General features: G+C 41.0%; 1 protein-coding gene across 3 annotated transcripts in view; it reads left to right on the plus strand.

Annotated features, from left to right (window-relative positions):
• COQ3 (coenzyme Q3, methyltransferase) overlaps window positions 1-20,417 on the plus strand; it is a 26,403-nt gene extending 5,986 nt beyond the window's left edge. For 2 of the 3 annotated variants that reach the window (XM_008263308.4, XM_051854468.2), the window contains 6 exons: window positions 7,453-7,564; window positions 9,074-9,226; window positions 12,478-12,577; window positions 15,589-15,831; window positions 18,013-18,172; window positions 19,629-20,417. In XM_008263308.4, coding sequence (XP_008261530.2) covers window positions 7,453-7,564; window positions 9,074-9,226; window positions 12,478-12,577; window positions 15,589-15,831; window positions 18,013-18,172; window positions 19,629-19,651 — 791 coding nt within the window. In that variant the 3' untranslated portion in view covers window positions 19,652-20,417. Of the gene's footprint in view, window positions 1-7,452; window positions 7,565-9,073; window positions 9,227-12,477; window positions 12,578-15,588; window positions 15,832-18,012; window positions 18,177-19,628 lie in introns of all 3 variants that reach the window. The other variant, XM_070073757.1, reaches the window with a different exon arrangement.
• The last annotated feature ends 310 nt before the right edge of the window (window positions 20,418-20,727 follow it).

A 20,727-nucleotide genomic window follows, 5' to 3' on the forward strand; every position in this document is an offset into this window, starting at 1 on the left:
CGAAGCCAGGAGCCGGGTGCTTCTTCCTGGTCTCCCATGGGGTGCAGGCACCCAAGCACTTGGGCTATCCTCCACTGCCTTTCCGGGCCACAGCAGAGAGCTGGACTGGAAGAGGAGCAACTGGGACTAGAACTCAGGGTGCCAGCGCCGCAGGTGGAGGATTAGCCAAGTGAGCCCACGGCACCGGCCCTTTATCTTCCTTTTCAATATTCTATTTCTTTTGCCTTTACATATACATTTTTTAAAAATGTTATCTTTTTTAAGATTTATTTATTTGAAAGGCAGAGAGTTACAAAGATCCAGAGAATTACAGAGAGGCAGAAGCACAGAGAGAGAGAGGTCTTCCATCTGCTAGTTCCTTGCCAAATGGCCATGATGGCAAGAGATGGGCCGACCCAAAGCCAGTAGCCTGGAGTTTCCTCCGGGTCTCTCTTGAGGGTGCAGGGGCCCAAGAACCTGGATAATCCTCTACTGCTTTCCTAGCCCATACCAGAGAGCTAGATTGGAAGTGCAGCAGGCAGGACTTGAACCGGTGCCCATAGGGGATGCTGGAACTTCAGATGGCAGCTTTACTCGGTACACCACAGCACTGGCCCTCCATATATGATTTAGAACCAACTTATCTGTATTTACGAAAAATTGACTGTTAGGATTTTAATAGGAATCATGTTAAATGTACAGAGCAATTTGTGGAGAATTGATGTACTTATTATGTTGAATCATCCAAGAAATAACATGATATGTCTTGCTTTTTTTTCCTTTTTGCAGTCTACTGAAATAAATACAATGTGATATATTTACAAATGAAAAGAAATTAACAATAGTATTTCAGAAGTTGAAAAGGCTAACAGTTATAGTACTGAACACTCAGCTCTTTATTCAGATTTGGAATTTCTTATGATTTTAATTATATGAAAATTAGGAGTCAATTTTGCAACCTAAAATATTTACTTATTAAAATATACAAAAAAAAAGATAAACAAATGAGTGCATATATGGAACTGCATGTCAGTCCAGATTCCTGCAGAGGGAATTCCCAGCATGACCTCATTCATATGTGAGGTCACAGGGGAATCTTTATTTATACACACACTTTCATCTACTGGTCCAGCTTATTAGTCCTCTGTTTCTTTTTTTTTTTTTTTTTAAGAAAGTTTTTATTTACTGAACACAAATTTCATAGGTACATGAATATACTTTAGGAATACAGTGGTTATTCCCCTGATACTTGCCCTCCCACCTGCACTCCCCCCACCTCCTACTCCCTCTCCCATCCCCTTCTTCATTTACTAAGTAAAGATTTTAACAGTTTGTATCCTCACACACAAAGTATAAAGTACTTTTTGAGAACAAGTGTCGCTCCCCGTCTTCGTGGGGGAACAACACAGGACCCTGCGCTGTTCTTTCGTCTGCTCGGCCCTCCCCGGGTTTGCTGCTGGTTCTTCCCGGGTTGGCTACTATCCCTTCCACCTCCGTGGAAGGGCAGTTCCCCCTGGCCACATTCCCCACTTCCGCAGGGGAGCGGCACACCGCCGGCCGGCTTTCTCGGGGGGCTGCACAGGTGTTCCTTCAGCTAGATGTTCCCCTTAGGTGTTCCCTGGTGCATGCCGTCTCTCTCCTCCTTTATAGTCCTCCTCCGCCAATCCCAACTCGGCTGCCCACACGCCGAGTACGCTGCTCTCCAATCAGGAGCAAGTCCTACAGTTTATTGGTTGAACTGGAGGCAGCTGTGCGGAAGCTGTTTACTTCTCTCCCAGCGCCATATTGTGGGAGAGCAGATGCATAGAATAAGTCTTAATTCCAGTAACTTAGTCCAGTCCGGATTGCTCCCCACAACAAGTTTTACAGTTAATTTTCATAGTACAACTCATTAAGAACAGTGGTCCTACATGGTGAGTTAGTGCACAGTGACTAATGTTGTTGATTTAACAACACTCTTATTTATGATGTCAGTGATCACCTGAGGCTCTTGACATAAGTTGCCAAGGCTGTGGGAGCCTTTTGAGTACACAAAATCTGACATTATTTAGATAGGGATATAAGAAAACTGGAAGTTCTCTCCTCCCTTCAGAGAAAAGTACATCCTTCTTTGATGGTCCCTTCTTTCCACTGGGCTCTCACTCACAAGAGATCCTTCATGTAGAATATTTTTTGCCACAGTGTCTTGGTTTTCCATGCCTGAAATTCTCTCATGGGCTTATCAGCAAGATCAGGAAGACTTAAGGGCTAATTCTCAGAGTGCTGTTTAGAGCATTTGTCATTCTATGAGTCTGCTGTGTGGTCTGCTTCCCATGATGGGTCATTCTCCTTTTTAATTCTATCTATTATTATTATTAGCAGACAATTGGTCTTATTTATGTGATCCCTTTAACACTTATTCCTATGTTTATTATCAGTTATGCACCTAAAATGATCACTTTAGTAAGATGGCATTGGTACCTGCCAACTTAATGGGACTTGGAGTCCCATGGCAAGTTTTTAGTTTTACCCTTAGGGGTAAGTCCGAGGGAACGTGTGCTGAACAGTACATCTCCCTCTCTTATTCCCACTTTTTTTTTTTTTTTTTTTTTTTTTTTGCTGTGGCAGTTTTTATCTTTGTACTATGACTCTGTAGATAAGTGGAATATCTGCTTTCAGTGAATCTCTAGAGGCTTGTAGTAGGTCTGGCCAGAGAGCTCTGTTCAGATCTCCAGGGTTAAGGGTGTGCCTAAGATGACATACCCAGGTTTGGCACGGGAGATCTCTCTCTCTTTTTTTAAATTAGAATGGAGGTATATTCTGCTCAGCTGAGCTCTCAATGGAGAGTGGAGCCTGAGCTTTAGCCCCAGTGGGTAAAATATTTGTCTGTTCTGTCCCAGGAACCACACAAAGGATCTATGCAGTCCTCAGTGTAAGTTCAGATTCCCCAGCAGTGTCTCTCACCACGTAACAGGAACCCCTAAGCTTGTGGAGTCTCCAACTGAGACTGCTCAAAGTCCCAGCCACACCCTCAGTTTTTTTTTTTTTTGTTTTGTTTTGGTTTTTTTGTTTGTTTGTTTGTTTGTTTTCACATTCCCAGTTCAGAAGCTTCACACAGTCACGAGCTCCTAGCCCCTGTTATTTCTCCCCACCAGAGTCAGGAGTCTCCCCTCTGCTGGTTGCTGTGGGCAGACAGGAGCTGGTGCAGCTGTTACATATGTCCAAAATGGAGCCTGCTCTATCGGCTTGTCGCAGTACCCCTTTGTAAAGTGATCAGAGAGAGAGAAATGTGTCTGTACTCCCCTCCCCGCCCCGCTTTTATTCTCTAGTTTGGCTGGTACACTTTTCCCAACAGGGCTCCAAGCCTGGTTCTTTATAGGCTCTTCCTGTCACTTTTAAGCCAGTGGCTTGGGCTACTGCTGTCTGGTCTCACCTTACTTTCCAGTGCTGGTGCGTAGGCTTGAGGCTGTTGGAGTTCTGAGCCATGGATGCCCTAACCCTCCATGTAGGTCCACCGTGTCCCTCTAATTCGCGTAGTTTCCTCTGCTGTTTTTTCCCTAACTCTTCCCTGAGACTACACTATCTCCACATTTTTTGAACTGTCTTCTCCTGGGCTAGAGCAGTAAGCTCCCACTCTACTCCGCCATCTTGGAACTCCCCTGCAGTACTTCCTCATCTTGGTTTTGTGTTAGAGTAATGCTGGTTTCATAAAATGGGTTATGTATTCCTCACTCTTATGTTTTATGGAAGGAAGAGACTAGATAGAGTTGGTTGTTATTTCTTCCTTAAGTGTTTAGTAGAATTCCTCAGTGAAGCAAGAAAAATTTTAACTCTGAATTTGATTATTTAGTAATTGTGGGACTGTTTAAGCTATCTATTTCATCTTGCATGAGTCTTAGTTGTTTATTTTCATGGGATGAGTCCATTTTGTCTTAATTGTAGAATTCTGTGTGTAGAGTTGATTATAGTATTCCCTTATTATTCTTTGAATATATGTCAGGTTTATAGTGATATCTCCTCTTTAATTCCTGATATTGGTAATTTATATCTTTTCTTTCACTTATAAAAAACTAATTTATATCTTTTCTTTCACTTATAAAAAACTAAAAAAAGGAAAGAAAATAACTCAAAGCAAGAAGGAAATTATAAAGATAAAAGTAGAAATCAATAGTGCTGAAAATAAAGCAAAAACAGAAAACATCAAACCAAAAGATGAGTAATTACAAAGATTAATAGTTTTTTGAGGAAGAAATTTAGATTGTTCATTTGAGGCTTTTCTTCTTTTCTAAATAAATAGGTAGTGTTATAAATTTCCCTCTAAGGACTGCTGCTGTAAACTATGCTCTAGATATTATATATTGTATGTTTATTTTCTTTTAGTTCATTTTTTTTTTTTTTTTTACTTTCCTGAGACTTTGTCTTTCATTCATGGATTATTTAGAAGTGTGTTATTTAGGGGCTGGTGCTGTGGTGCAGCAGATTAAGTTGCCTCCTGCAGCACCAGCATTCCACATGGGTACTGGATGGAGTCCTGGCTGCTCCATTTCCAATCCAGCTCCCTGCTTATGTACCTGGGAAAGCAGTGGATGATGACCCAAGTCCCTGGGCCCCTGCCATCCACATGGGAGACCCGGAAGAAGCTTCTGGCTCCTGGCTTCGACCTGTCCCAGCCCTGGTCATTGCAGCCATCTGTGGAGTGAACGAGTGGAGGGAAGATTCTCTCTCTCTCTGTGACTCTGCCTTTCAAATAAATAAGTCAATCTTAAAAAAAAAAAAATGTCTTCTAATTTCCAAGTGTTTTACTGTTTGTATATTATCTTCATTATTTATTTCTGTTTCCATTACTGTTAAAAATATATTGGTGGTGGCGAGATCAGTGAGCAATGTGACACAGCTGGTTAAACCTCTGTTTGCAATGCCCACATCCCATATCAGAATGTTGGCTCAATTCATGGCTGCTCTGCTTCCAATCCAGCTTCCTGCTAATGCATCCTTGGAGGCAATGGATGATTCCTCAAGTGCCTGGGCCCCTGCCACCCATACTGGAGACCTGGATGGAGTTCCTGGCTCCTGGCTTCAGCCTGGCTGAGCCCTGGCCATTGTGGGCATTTGGAAAGTAAACCAGTAAATGGAGGCACTCTCTCTCTCTGTCTCCGTCTGACTTTACTTGAAAATAAATAAAAACTGAAAAATAAAAAAAAAAATACAGGCTTTGGGGATAGGTGTTTGGTCTAGTGGTTAAGATGCCAGTTAAGTGTCCCATGTTGGAGTGTTTGGATTCAGTTTCCAGCTCTGGTTCCCAATAATAGCTTCCTGCCAGAGCAAACTCCGGGAAGCAGCAGATGATGGCTCAAGTAGTTGGGTCCTGCTACCACCATGGAAGCTGCAGATTGAGTTCCCAGTTTCCATGTGACCTCAGTTCTTGGCCACTGGGAGCATATCGATATAAACCAGTAGACAGGAACTCTGTTGTTTGTTTCTCTCCATTTCTGCCACTCGAATAGATTTTAAAAGTATGTTGTATCAGCCAGCGCTGCGGCTCAGTAGGCTAATCCTCCACCTTGCGGTGCCGGCACACCGGGTTCTAGTCCTGGTCGGGGCACTGGATTCTGTCCTGGTTGCCCCTCTTCCAGGCCAGCTCTCTGCTGTGGCCCGGGAGTGCAGTGGAGGATGGCCCAAGTGCTTGGGCCCTGCACCCCATGGGAGACCAGGAGAAGCACCTGGCTCCTGCCTTTGGATCAGCGCGGTGCACCGGCTGCAGTGTGCCAGCCGCAGTGGCCATTGGAGGGTGAACCAATGGTAAAGGAAGACCTTTCTCTCTGTCTCTCACTGTCCACTCTGCCTGTCAAAAAAAAAAAAAAAAAAAAGCAAAGCTGGGATGTGGGCATCTTAATCCCTAGGCCAAACACCCACCCCTGAATATTTGTTTAATGATAAAGGATGTGGTCCATGAATATGACTGTGACTGCTTCAAAGAGGGTATAATCTGTTGTTCTGTGGGTGTAGTGTCTTATAAATTTCAATTTAATTTTCTTGATTAGTGGTGGTGTTCAGTTATTCTGCATCTTTGCTGATTTTCTGACTTGTGGTTCTCTTCAAGTACTAAGAGAAGGGTGTTGATGTACACAGCTATACTTGTGTATTAATTTCTCCTTTCAGTTTTGTCAGTTTTTGCTTCATGTGTTTTGAAACTACAGTGTTTGGTACATATACACTTAGGATTGCTATATCTTCTTGGTGCATTGTCCCTTCTGCTTTGCTATAGTGTTTCTCTTTGTTCTTGGTACTTCTCTTTGCTATAACATTTGCTTTGTCTAAATGTTTATCGAACAACTGAATTTTCTGTGGTATAGAGTGGTTCATAAAGCAGATCTCTGTAAGTTTGAACAGAAACAGGGTGAATGTTTATGTTAGGATGTTAGACATATGAAGGATTTTTTTTTTAAAGATTTATTTCTTTATTTGAAAGGCAGCGTTACAAAGAGGCGGGGTTGGGGAGGGGGGCTTCTATCCATTGGTTCACTCTCCAGATGGCCGCAACCACCAGAGCTGTGCTGATCTGGAGCCAGGAGCTTCTTCCAGGTCTCCCACACAGGTGTAGGGGCCCAAGGACTTGGGCTATCTTCCTGCTTTCCCAGGCTATTACAGAGAGCTGGATTGGAAGTGGAGCAGCCAGCACTTGAACCGGCACCCATACGGGATGCCGGCACTGCAGCCAGTGGCTTTACCTGCTACACTATAGTGCCAGCCCCAAAGTGTGTGTGTGTTGGGGGGGGATTAAAAGTTCATGGAGAATGCATATTATGAAAAAATTATCACAATTTAAAAATATTTTGCGCCTTGAAAATGAATCTTGATGTGAATGGAAGGGGAGAGGGAGTGGGGGGGGGGGTTGCGGGTGGGAGGGAAGTTATGGGGGGGGGAAGCCATTGTAATCCATAAGCTGTACTTTGGAAATTTATATTCATTAAATAAAAGTTAAAAAAAAATTTGCACCAAAGTAATCTTAATTTCATTTTCTGTAAAATTTTTGAAATATCCTCTCATATACACATTGTTTTCTTCTGTAAAGGGTATTGAGCATATGTAAAAATCCATTTCATGTTACTAAGAGAAGTCGGACTAGTTTTGGCAAATAATCTCAGAATTAATTTCAACCTAGTTTTAAAAGGCAACAGTTTGTATTTGAATATCATATTTTGTAATTTTGTGCATCATAATGTGGATATAAAGCCTAATGTAATCTTTTATGTATGCATTACTTATTTTTGCTAATTATAATTTCAGAAATATCTTGTTAGAGTTAATGGTAGAATGCAAGACCTTTATATTTTAGACAAAATCTAAAATTAAGAAAAAAAATCCCGGTTTATCAGTTGTGGTATAACGTAAGATTACCATATAAATAAAATTTCTTAAATTGCATGCATATCAGAGGTTCTTACTCCGCAGAACTTTTCTCTAGATATTTAATTTTTTTTTCAATTTATTCAGTGAATCAGCCCGATTGGACCCTGCAAATTAAACCATGGATATTCAATAAATACAGAACCATATGGTCCAGATCCTATGGGGTGACCTTTTCCTGTTTAAATAGAATAAAAAGGTGAGTTTATCACTGAGGCAGATATTTACATAATTAAGCCTTATAGTTCTTTAGTATTGATTATATTTAATAAACCTGGAGTGTAATAGCTCATGTGGGTTGATGAAAGTCATTTTTATTAATTTAAATATCTTTAATTCATTTTCTAACAACTTTAAAATTTGGAAAATTTCAAGCCCTCAGAAAAGTTGATAAATTAATATGAGGGGTTTCAAAAAGTTCGTGGTAAATGTGTATTAAGAAAAAACAATGAGGGCCGGCGCCGCGGCTCACTAGGCTAATCCTCCGCCTTGCGGCGCCGGCACACCGGGTTCTAGTCCCGGTCGGGGCGCCGGATTCTGTCCCGGTTGCCCCTCTTCCAGGCCAGCTCTCTGCTGTGGCCAGGGAGTGCAGTGGAGGATGGCCCAGGTGCTTGGGCCCTGCACCCCATGGGAGACCAGGAAAAGCACCTGGCTCCTGGCTCCTGCCATCGGATCAGCGCGGTGCGCTGGCCGCGGCGGCCATTGGAGGGTGAACCAACGGCAAAGGAAGACCTTTCTCTCTGTCTCTCTCTCACTGTCCACTCTGCCTGTCAAAAAAAAAAAAAAAAAAAAAAGAAAAAAAGAAAAAACAATGAATGGATTTCAAAATCTTTGGCACCAAAAGAAGTTTATCTTTTAATGATATTTTCTACAAACTTTTTGAAGGATCCTCATACAGATTCAGAGTTAGCTTTTGTTTTTAATATAAGACTCTATTGGCCGGCACCGCGGCTCACTAGGCTAATCCTCCACCTTGCGGTGCCGGCACACCGGGTTCTAGTCCCAGTTGGGGTGCTGGATTCTGTCCCGGTTGCCCCTCTTCCAGGCCAGCTCTCTGCTGTGGCCAGGGAGTGCAGTGGAGGATGGCCCAAGTCCTTGGGCCCTGTACCCCATGGGAGACCAGGATAAGTACCTGGCTCCTGGCTTTGGATCAGTGCGGTGCGCAGGCCGCAGCGCACTGGCTGCGGCTGCTATTGGAGGGTGAACCAACGGCAAAGGAAGACCTTTTTCTCTCTGTCTCTCTCTCACTGTCCACTCTGCCTGTCAAAAAAAAAAAAAAAAAAAGACTCTATTATTGGAGCAGTATTTTCACTTCTTTATAATATCCTTATTATAACTCACAGATAATGCAGTTTTTAAATCATAAATGATTTGGGCGCAACATAATTATAAGGCAGATAACTGTGCATTCTGGGTGGTAAGACTAGAACTAGCACTCTGACATAGGATGATGGCATTGCAAATGGTAGGAAAATTAACCCACTGTATTACAATGCTGTCTCTGCAGTAACTTACTTCTAAAGCAACTTATTTGGTTTCTCTATTTAAAAAAAAAAGTACATGTCTTATAAGAAAACTTGGTTTTGAAGCATAAAAACTGAACATTAGAATCTAATAAATTATAAATATCATTCTAAATAAAATGTGCCATGTTGCATTTTGTTTTTTAATGTCAGTATTTTCCTGGCTTTTTGTTTTCACCTGTTAGGCCCCCTTGGATGAGACTGTACAGTACTTCACAAACTACTATCGATAGCAGTGAGGTAAAAACCTTCCAGGCCCTGGCTCACAAGTGGTGGGATGAACAAGGAGTGTATGCACCTCTTCACTCTATGAACGACCTGAGAGTACCATTTATTAGGTAACACACCAGAAACTCTTAAGTCTTTTAAAATGTATCTGTTCAAGAATTAATCTGGTTTTGCGTTCATTTTTCTCTTAGTTTATACCTAGCTTCAAAATGCTACATCTTAAGTTTGCTCTGAAAATTAGGGAGATTCTTTTCAGTGTCTTCCAAGCCATTAATTTAAAAAAAATTTTATTAAATTTTTAAATTTCTATAAATGGAACAAATTTCATGTATCTCATACATATAGTTTTAAGAACATAATGACACTTCACCCCATCTTCCCTCCCTACCTTACTCCCATGCTTCCTCCTACTTAATTTTCATGATAATATACTTTTTTTTCCCTTTGAGAATAAGTTTTATCATTAATTTAACAAGCACCTAAAGAAACAAGCAATGGTGTTGGGTCCTTAGGCATATCTAAAACTTATGAGACATAAGAATATCCTCCACTTAGTACACTAAAATGAAATAAATCTGAGAACAAGTTTTACAGTTAACTCTCATAATACAACTCTTTGAGGACAGAGGTCCTGCATGGGAAGTTAGCGCACAGTGACACCTGTGGTTAATTCAACAACTAACACTCTTATGTATGACGTCAGTGTACACCCAAGTTCTGATACAGGAAATATTGCTGAGACTGTGTGATTTAAAATATTTTTTGAGGACTTTCCTTGTACAGAGGTTGGGCTAAGCTCTGTGAAAGCTGCTAAGATGAATGAAGCATAATCCATGTGCTTCATGAACTTGTAGTGCACTGTGAGAAATAAAGATAGGCAAGGTTTATCAGGGCTTGTATAGACGAAGTTGCTCCTTTGATCTGCTGTCCATTTATTTATTCAGCAAACATTTTGGAGCAGCTGATATGGCAAGGCACTGTAACAGACACAGACTGTCAGTGTCAGACTTGGCTTTCAAGGAACTTCCTCATTGGTTTTGGCTGGTTCCTTCAGAATCAGTGTAGGAAAAGGAAAATATTAATATCTTTTTATTACCTCTGAATCTGTGTATAGTGGAAACACGAGGCACAGAAAAGTAGGAATATTGTTCTCTAAGGCTAGATCCCTGATTCTCAAAGTATAGGCCCTGGACCAGCAACATCAGTAGCACCTGGGAACTCATTAAAACTGCAAATTTTCAGATCCCATCCTGGACCTACTGCTCTGAGGGATCATAGGTCTGTGTTTTAGTGAACCTTCCAGGTGATTCTACTGAATACTAAGTCTATTTTATTCAAATACTGTGACTTTTTTATGTAGACATTGCATAATACAGATCACCCAATGAAGTACAAGCTATTGTTAGAAGTTTAGCTTTTATTTTTAGCAAAATTGGAGGCCATGAAAGGAAAGTGATGGTATCAAAATTGATCTAAGGGGGTCATTTTGGCTGCTGTTTGAAAATGTATTGAATTTTATTAGAAATAAATCTTTTCTGTGTAACATTCCAAAGTGATCTACTTAACCATTATCATGTTTTTTGAATTAAATTTATTTTAATATAAATACAATTAAAATTCATATATAGTCCAATTTATGAGTTTAGTTTATAATATCTTTTGATACAAGGATACTTAAAAATGGAACTAAAAGGTAAGTTCATTTGTTGTAAAAATATTTGAAATTTGTGCATACAAGAGATCTTAAAAAATTTCATGGAAACTGCGTGTGATGAAAAAATATGCCTGGATTCCAAATTTTTGCATCAAAATAAGTGATTTTTAATTCCATTTTCCATGAACTTTTTGAGGTCCCCTCCTATACAGGCATAATTACTTTTGTCTTTATGTGTTTTTATGTATGTTTGTTATGCTAAAGAACTATTATCTGGGCTTGCTGTGGCACAGTAGGTTAAAGCCCCAGCCTGCAGCACTGGCATCCCATATGGGTGCTGGTTCTAGTCCTGGATACTCCTCTTCTGATCCAGCCCTCTACTATGGCCTGGGAAAGCAGTAGAAGATGGTCCAAGTCCTTGGGCCCCTGTACCTGCATGGGAGACCTGGAAGAAGCTCCTGGCTCCTGGCTTCGGATCAGCTCAGCTCTGGCCCTTGTGGTCATTTGGGGAGTGAATCAGCAGAGTGGAAGACTGCTCTCTCTCTCTGGCTCTACCTCTCTCTTTCAAATAAATAAAATCAATCTTTAAAAATCAATTATTATTTTCTTAGAGTTAAGTTTATGTGGTATGGATGTCTGTTTACATGTCACTAACTTGGAAGATTAAAAGAGATTTCATTTAGAGGGAAATATAGGCAAATTATGAAAATATAAGTCTCCCATCGGCTACTTGTAAGCCCTGTAAAACAACCTATTTGTTGCTGCCATGAGATTGGGCTAACAAATGTTGATGTTATAACCAATAAATGCCTCTGGTGTTGTAATCTCAAGCAAATACAATTAGGTTAATCTAAACTAGATTATTTTGAAAAATTTTCTCTCTCAGTTATTACTAAATCAGTGATTTTTTTTAAAAAAAGGATTTATTGTAATTATTTGAAAGGCAGAGTTAGAGAGAGGGAGAGACACAGAGAGAAATCTTCCATTGCTGGGTCACTCCCAAATGGCTGCAATGGCTAGGGCTGGACCAGGCTGAATCCATGAGCTCCACCCTGTCTCTCAGGTGGGTGGCAGGGGCCCAAGCAGTTGGGCTATCTTCTGCTGAAGCAGTAATTAAGTCCTGATTCCTGCCAGATTATTTCAGAGCTTTAAAGCTTCTGCTTTAGATTATGAAAATGTTTTCTAAATTAAATATAAGTAAATTAATGCTGAAAATAAAATATCTGTTTATGTAAAAATAACAATAATCCAACTAAAATGGAGTTAATATTTTCTTTTTTTTTCTAGATTTATTTATTTATTTGAAAGTTAGAAAGAGAAGGAGAGGCAGAGAGAGAGAGAGAGAGAGAGAGAGAGAGGTCTTCCATCACTGGTTCACTCCCAGTTGGCTGCAACGGCAGACCTGCACTGGCAGACCTGCACTGATCCGAAGACAGAAGATTCTTCCGGGTCTCCCACACGGGTGCAGGGGCCCAAGGACTTGGGCCATCTTCTACTGCTTTCCCAGGCCATAGCAGAGAGCTGGATTGGAAGTAGAGCAGCCGGGACTAGAACTGGCACCCATATGTGATACCGGCACTGCAGGCGGCGGCTTTACCTGCTACACCACAATGCCGGCCCCAATATTTTCTTGAAACTTGTATGCTTTTACAATTTTTTATTGATAAAATTAATCATTTGTTTTGGTATATTTTGAATATTTTAAAGAGATAATCTTTTGAAAGCAGTTGACGATCACCAGCCTGGAAAACCTTTGTCTGGGATGAAGATTCTTGATGTTGGCTGTGGTGGTGGATTATTAGCTGAAGTAAGTGAATTACAGCTTTTCTGCTGTTTTTAACCAGGATAAAAATATTGATGGGGCTGGTGTTGTGGTCTCTGCCTGCGATGCCAGCATCCTACATGTATGCTGGTTCAAGATTGGCTGCTCTACTTAACAATCCAGATCCCTGCTAATGTACCTGGGAGAGCAGTGGATGGCCCAAATCCTTGGGCACCTGCACCCACCTGGGAGACTTGGAAGAAGCTCCAGGTTCCTGGCTTTGGTCTTGCCCAGCCCCAGCCATTATGGCCATTTGGTAAGTGAACCCTCAGATGGAAAATTTCTGTCTCTCTCTGTCTCTCCTCTCTCTCTGTAACTCTGTGATTCAAACAAATAAATCTTTAAAAAAATTTGAGGTTGTGCCTCATTTGTTCTAAAAAATAATATTCATTTAAAAAATAATATTTATTTTAGTATTTTATTATTATGAAAGCTTTTTCTTTTTTTTTATTTTTTATTTTTTTTATTTTTATTTTTTTTTTTGACAGGCAGAGTGGACAGTGAGAGAGAGAGACAGAGAGAAAGGTCTTCCTTTTGCCGTTGGTTCACCCTCCAATGGCCGCCGCGGCCGGCGCGCTGCGGCCGGCGCACCGCGCTGATCCGATGGCAGGAGCCAGGAGCCAGGTGCTTTTCCTGGTCTCCCATGGGGTGCAGGGCCCAAGCACCTGGGCCATCCTCCACTGCACTCCCTGGCCACAGCAGAGGGCTGGCCTGGAAGAGGGGCAACCGGGACAGAATCCGGCGCCCCGACCGGGACTAGAACCCGGTGTGCCGGCGCCGCTAGGCGGAGGATTAGCCTAGTGATCCGCGGCGCCGGGAAAGCTTTTTCTTTTTAAAACCATCTAAAAATTTCAGAAAATTATACTGAAGAATTTTTTTTAAAAAGATTTACTTATTAATTTGAGAGGCAGAGTTACAGACAAGAGAGTTACAGGGCAAGAGAGAAGTCTTCTTCCATCCACAGATTCACTGTCCATATGGCCGCAATGGTGGAGCTGGGCTGATCTGTAACCAGGAGCCAGGAGCTTCTTCCACGTCTCGCACATATGGGATGCTGACACCACAGGCTGAGGCTTAACCTACTACGCCACAGCGCCATTCCTGAAGAATTTTTTAAATAAAAAAATGAGGCATGCATCATTCAAATAGCTTTGAAAATTAAGTGATCTATTTGAAGAAATTACTAAATTTCTGTTGTTTTATGTGTAATGTAAGCCTAACTAGGTGTTTTGCCTATTCTTCTTTTCTTCAGTGCTTTGGAATACTTGGAAGAGTAGTCATTTTTTCTATAAGGCGTTTTGCTTTAGCTTATAGGAAATGTATGTCTTACAGCTCTATCTTGAGTTCTATTGATACAGAAATGTTTTGTTTCAATGCTGCATCATAATTAGATCTTCAAAAAGTATTTTAAGGCAGAGTATGGGATACAAATGGTAGTTAAGGTTTAGTGGGATGTGGTACTGTCAAAGTCTGTAACCCAGTCACGTGCACAATCACATTGACAGAGGCCTCGCATGGACTGCTAAGTTTGCACATGCACAGAAAGCATGTTTTCTACCTGCCAGTGGCCCGGTTTCTTTTCATATCAGTTATAACATTTTTGCAATCAAGAATATGTGGGGCTACACCACAGTGCTGGCCCCCATAAACTTTTTGAAGTAGCCTCATATTATTACAGAGGTTAGTCTAAAATTAAAATAATGTGATTTAAGCCGGCGCCGCGGCTCACTAGGCTAATCCTCCACCTAGCGGCGCTGGCACACCAGGTTCTAGTCCTGGTCGGGGCGCCGGATTCTGTCCCGGTTGCCCCTCTTCCAGGCCAGCCCTCTGCTGTGGTCAGGGAGTGCAGTGGAGGATGGCCCAGGTGCTTGGGCCCTGCACCCCATGGGAGACCAGGAAAAGCACCTGGCTCCTGGCTCCTGCCATCGGATCAGCGCGGTGCGCCGGCCGCAGCGCGCTGGCCGCGGCGGCCATTAGAGGGTGAACCAACGGCAAAAGGAAGACCTTTCTCTCTGTCTCTGTCTCTCTCTCACTATCCACTCTGCCTGTCAAAAAATAAAAAAAATAAATAAATAAAAAATGTGATTTATACTTTCAGCTTGTTGACTAACTTCATTTTATAAAATAGTATGCAAGTTTTGATTAAAATTAAGCTTGTGTTTAAAAACCTGGACATGTCAGGCGCCAGCGCTGTGTTGTAGCAGGTAGAGCCGCTGCCTGCAGTGCCAGCATCCCATATGGGCACCTGGTTGCTCCACTTCCGATCCAGCTCTCTGCTAATGATCTGGGAAAGCAGTGGAAGATGGCCCAGGTCCTTGGGCCCCTTCACCTGTGTGGGAGACCCGGAGGGGGCTCCTGGCTCCTGGCTTCGGATCAGCATAGCTCCGGCCGTTGTGGCCATCCGGGGAGAGAACCAGTGGATGGAAGACCTCTCTCTCTCTCTCTGCCTCTCCTTCTCTCTCTGTGTAATTCTACCTTTCAAGTAAATAAATAAATCTTAAAAGAAAAAAAACTTGGACATGTCATGAGAAGTGACTGAATACAAAAGCAGAAAGAGGAATTAGCTATGAAGAATTATTTCTATTTATTCTCAAGAGTACTAAGAAAAATTATTCTTTAGAAAATGAGAATATTTCAGAAATAGAAATAATTGCTGTTTTTATAATGGCCTGTTATATTTATTGCACTTTAAATAAAGTAATATTGTGCTACATGTGTATAAGTGTATCTAGAGAATCTAGAAAAAAATTCACTATTTTTAAGTAGTTCTAAGTGTTTTTTGTTGTTTTTTTGACTCTTACTTTTAACCTTTTTATTATGAAAAAATTTCACATGTATTCTAACTAGAGAAAACGGTATATGAACTTCTATGAACCCATAAATGAGCTCCAGTAATTATCACGTCATGGTTAACATTGCTTCATTTTTGATAAGCTTTTTATTGCTAACACATGTTCTGCTTTCTTCCTGAGGGTAACAGTCTTTTATTCCATTAGCCTCTAGGACGACTTGGGGCTTCAGTTATTGGAATTGATCCTGTGGATGAGAACATTAAAACAGCCCATCACCATAAATCATTTGATCCAGTCCTGGATAAGAGGCTAGAGTACAGAGCGTGTTCCCTGGAAGAGATTGCAGAAGAGACTATAGAAACATTTGATGCAGTTATAGCCTCTGAAGTTGTAGAGCATGTGATTGATTTAGAAACGTTTATACAGTGCTGCTGTCAAGTGTTAAAGGTAAGACTGACAGAGTTTACTTGTTAGCTTTTTAAGTGTGTGTTTGTATCCATAGCAATAAGATGTTGCACAATATCTTAGCAGTCCAGCAGGCAAGGTATAGGAGAGAAGGAACTAAAAAGCTAGGATTAGAGGACAGCATATCTGTTGGAGACAATTTCTGTTTCTCGGTTTGTCCTCAATCCTAGTACCCTATTAATATCTTGATGTCCAGGGATCTTGAAAAACGATGGTCCTGAACACTAGAATACAAACATTTTCAGCAGTATTTTTCCAGTTCTATGTTTTGGGTTAAATGCTTAATAGATATTGAATGACAATTACCAAGAAATTGATTTAGATGAATACTTTTAAAAAATTGAAAACAATCATTAGCATAAATTCACCAAAATAGCATTAGTTATATAACTCTGTATGTGATGTATGTATACCACTTTTCAGCTTGTGAGAGAGCACTTACCACATATGTTCTTACCTACAACCAGGTGAGGAAGGAAAGAGAGGTTGCCATCACCTTTGACCTATGCGGATTTGGGATTTGTGAGAGGTTCCACTGGGGCGAACAGCTAGAATTTTTTTTTTTTAATTCCAAGTCTGGGTCTTCCCCTCGCTTATTATGTTTATATAATTTGCTTCAGATTTAGTCCTCTGAATGTAGTTCCAAATTTTCTTTCAATCAACATCCTTAAAGTATTATTCTTAGTACGTTCACAGTGTTGTTTATGTGGCTAGGAGGAAATACTCTTAAGGTCAAAGCTAAAAGAATGAAATTATTAGCCCATATCAAAATAGAGCTTTAAAAAAAACCACTTTATTTTTAGGTAATTTTGGATGTGTAGAAGACTTGCCGAGATAGTGCCACTGTTCCTTCTCCTGGGTTCCCCTTGCATTAATATCTCATATCAGAACCATGGGACTAAGAGATGAGTTGAGGGAGGCCCCAAGGGCACAAGATTGAAGGAAACACTTTCAGGTGCCGACTTGCACTTGCTTGCTCCAAAAAAGGTTGCCTATTTTAGTTCTGAGCCCGAGGAGCCTCATGTTTTCCAGTACAGTCCTGCCCCTGGACATAACCCATGAATAGTTTTCAAAACTAAGACATGAATGTTTGCACTATACTTCTTAACTGCACCTCAGAGCTTATAAAATTCCATCAATTCTTCTGCTAATGCTGGTTTTTTGGATACAGGACCCAGTCCTGGCTCCTGCATTTCATTCAGTAACCATATCTTGTTAGTTGTCATGCCAGTGCCTCAGGCAGAGGCTTAGCCTACTGTGCCACAGCACCGGCTTCTAGTAGCATGTGTTACAGACTACATTTAACAGAGAATTTCCCAAGAGAAAAAACATACTAATTTGATAAATTATATTTTATTATTTTTCAAAGATTTATTTATTTATTTGAAAGTCAGAGTTACACAGAGAGAGGAGAGGCAAAGAGAGAAAGAGAGAGGTCTTCCATCCAATGGTTCGCTCCCCAATTGGCCACAATGACTGGAGCTGTGCTGATCTGAAGGCAGGAGCCAGGAGCTTCTTCCAGGGCTCCCACGCGGGTGCAGGGGCCCAAGGACTTGGGCCGTCTTTTGCTTTCCCAGGCCATAGCGGAGAGCCAGATCAAAAGTAGAGAAGCCGGGACTAGAAGCAGCACCCATATGGGATGCCGGCACTTCAGGCCAGGGCGTTAACCCACTGTGCCACAGTACCGGCCCTTGATAAATTATATTTTATTCATATATATGCATCTTAACTGCACTTCAGTTATTTGGAAGGGGGACCCGTGTTGTGGTGTGGAAGGTTAAGCCACCGCCGTAGTGCCAACATCCCATATGGGTGCTGATTTGAGTCCAGTTCTGATCCAGCTCCCTGCTGGTATGCCTAGGAAAGCAGCAGAAGATGGCCTGAGTCAATGAACCCTTGCATGCAGTTGGGAGACCTAGATGGAGCTCCAGGCTCCTGGCTTCAGCTTGGCACAGTCCCAGCCATTGTAGCCATTTGGGGAACGAACAAGCAGATGGAAGATCTCTCTTTCTCTGTGTCTCTCCCTCTGTGTAACTCTGCCTTTCAAATAAATAAATAAATATTTTTAAAAATTGTTTGAAAGGAAGTGGGGGGGGGGACAAGTCTTTACCTATCTGATGCTCCTACCTTCTAAGTTTTACTTCTCTACATCTTTACTTTTAGCCTGGTGGTTCTTTATTCATTACTACAATCAACAAAACACAACTGTCCTATGCCTTAGGAATTGTTTTCTCAGAGCAAATTGCAGGTATTGTACCAAAAGGTACTCATACATGGGAGAAGTTTGTATCACCTGAAAAGCTAGAGAGCATTCTGGAATCAAGTAAGTGTTAAGAATTTTTCCAGTTTTCAAGGTCTAACAGAACTTTTAATGCACCTGTGATTATTAATCTCATAACCTAGCACTTAACTAAATAAGCCACTGTTTTTTGGGTGTTTGTCTCATCTCCTCATCTATGTCATAAGCTTCTTGAAGTTAAGAATAAGGAGTATATACCATATCTCTCTAACTGTGTGCACCTAATTCAGGGCAGGTACAAGTGTCTATTACTTACTCACTGTTGGCTTGTCCCATTGAGTCCTGCTCGTGTCAGCTTATTGCACGTATTTTTCTTGATTCCTCTACACTCATATATATTTTGAATTTCTATGACATTTTTAATGTGTTTTGTATTATTTATAGCACATTGTATGTTATGGTTATTTTGATGTTTTTCCTGGCCTACAAGTTCCTTTAAAGAAAGGCTATATCTCCTTTTCATACTTCCTACATTGTACCTGGCTTGGCTTTACATTACACATAGTGAGCACTTAATTGTTGGGTTGAATTCCTGTTAGTAGTGATATGTATTTGGCATTTGGTATTCCTGCTGAGTACTTAGACTCATGTTTTTCTTAGGCTTTTTGTTCATGTAACAGTATATTAATAAATATGACTTTATTTGGAATATTACATAGCAACATAGTGAGTTCTATAGATTCTATAACTGTTGCATATACAGTGGAAAAAATATTTGAATTTTTTTTTTTTTTTTTTTTTGACAGGCAGAGTGGACAGTGAGAGAGAGAGACAGAGAGAGAAAGGTCTTCCTTTGCCGTTGGTTCACCCTCCAATGGCCGCCGCTGCAGCCGGCGCACCGCGCTGATCCGATGGCAGGAGCCAGGAGCCAGGTGCTTTTCCTGGTCTCCCATGGGGTGCAGGGCCCAAGCACCTGGGCCATCCTCCACTGCACTCCCTGGCCATAGCAGAGAGCTGGCCTGGAAGAGGGGCAACCGGGACAGAATCCGGCGCCCCAACCGGGACTAGAACCCGGTGTGCCGGCGCCGCAAGGTGGAGGATTAGCCTATTGAGCCACGGCGCCGGCTCTGAAATATTTTAAAGATGCTTTATGGGAGCAATCTTATTGGAAGGTATTTTCTGATAACAGCTAGTGTTTATTGAGTACTTAATGAATTCCATGCACTCTGCTACTTTACATGCATATCTAATTCCAGCAATTCTAGGCTATATGGTGTGTATGTGTGAGAAAGCTGAGATTCAAACAGGGTAAATGACTGGCCCAGAGACACCATCTAATGGGGACTAGACCTGGGATTTGAACTTAGGCAGTCTGCTTTAGAATATGTGTTCTACCCTGAAGTAAACAATGATCTTTGGTTACACAGTATTTGTGTCCATTATGTTAGGAAACCTTTTTAATATGGAGACTTGCAGGAGTCTCTTGGCACTTGGAAATTAAATGTTCATCACCTCTGCTCTTTCTGATATTTTTTTTCAGATGTCTATCACTTCAAACTGTAGCAGGAATGCTCTATAACCCCTTCTCAGGTTACTGGCACTGGAGTGAAAATACCAGTCTTAATTATGCAGCTCATGCCGTGAAATCCATGGTACAGGAACACCCAGGGCCTGCTGAGTTTGTTATAAAGGAGGATACTGAAGAGCTTCAAGCTAACACTTCCCCAAGCCTTGGTATGCCTGAAGAGCTGAAGAAATGAGTAGTCTCCAAGGACTGGAGTGATGGGACTTGAACATCTGAAGTTTACAAATACAAATAGTCTATACAAATACAAAAAGTCTATAGCTTATCCTTGGAGAAAGAATCATGAAGAAAAGAAGGTGAATAAAGAGGGCTACATTATTGGACTGAGGTTTTTGTTATTTCATCTAAAGGCTACTTTCAAGGGATTATTCTATGGATAAAAAGGTTTTGTCAAGGTATTATGTGACCCAAGAGTTTAAGTTCCTAAGCCCTTAATATGTAAATAGGGTATGCATATTTCGTCTTATATTATAGATTATATATCTTTTTCCTGCATGTATGCATATACTATACTGTAATTTGATTTAATTTAAATGAATCTATTTCATCTAATGTTCTTCTTCATTTGGTTTTAATTAAAAGCAGTTATACTTCTGAGTGATTAAAACCATGTATAGTTTTGTATTATATTTGGGAAGATAATATATATTTTTTTCTTTAAATTTTACTTAGTTGTAAAGCAAATGAGTTATTAAATATGTGCTGCATTTGGCTTCAAACATTAAAGTAAAGAAGTTCAGATTATGTTGCTTGTACTTCTGTATATGGTACCTTAAATGTTTTATGGTCCTTTTTTTTTAAGTAGAAAGGATTGGTTTTTAAAATTTTATTTTATTTAAAAATTCAGTTATAGGGGCTGGCTGCTTGCAATGCTGGCATCCTGTATTGGAGTGCTGATTTGAGTCCCAGCTGCTACATTTCCAATCCAACTCTCTGCTAATGGTGCCTTGAAAAGCAATGGAAGATGGCCCAAGTACTTGAGTTCCTGCCACCAATGTGGGAGTCTGAGGTGGATTTACAGGCTCTTAGCTTTGGCCTGGCCCAGCCCTTGCCT

The sequence above is a fragment of the Oryctolagus cuniculus genome, chromosome 5 (genome assembly GCF_964237555.1).
Source record: "Oryctolagus cuniculus chromosome 5, mOryCun1.1, whole genome shotgun sequence".
Taxonomy (NCBI): Eukaryota; Metazoa; Chordata; class Mammalia; order Lagomorpha; family Leporidae; genus Oryctolagus; species Oryctolagus cuniculus.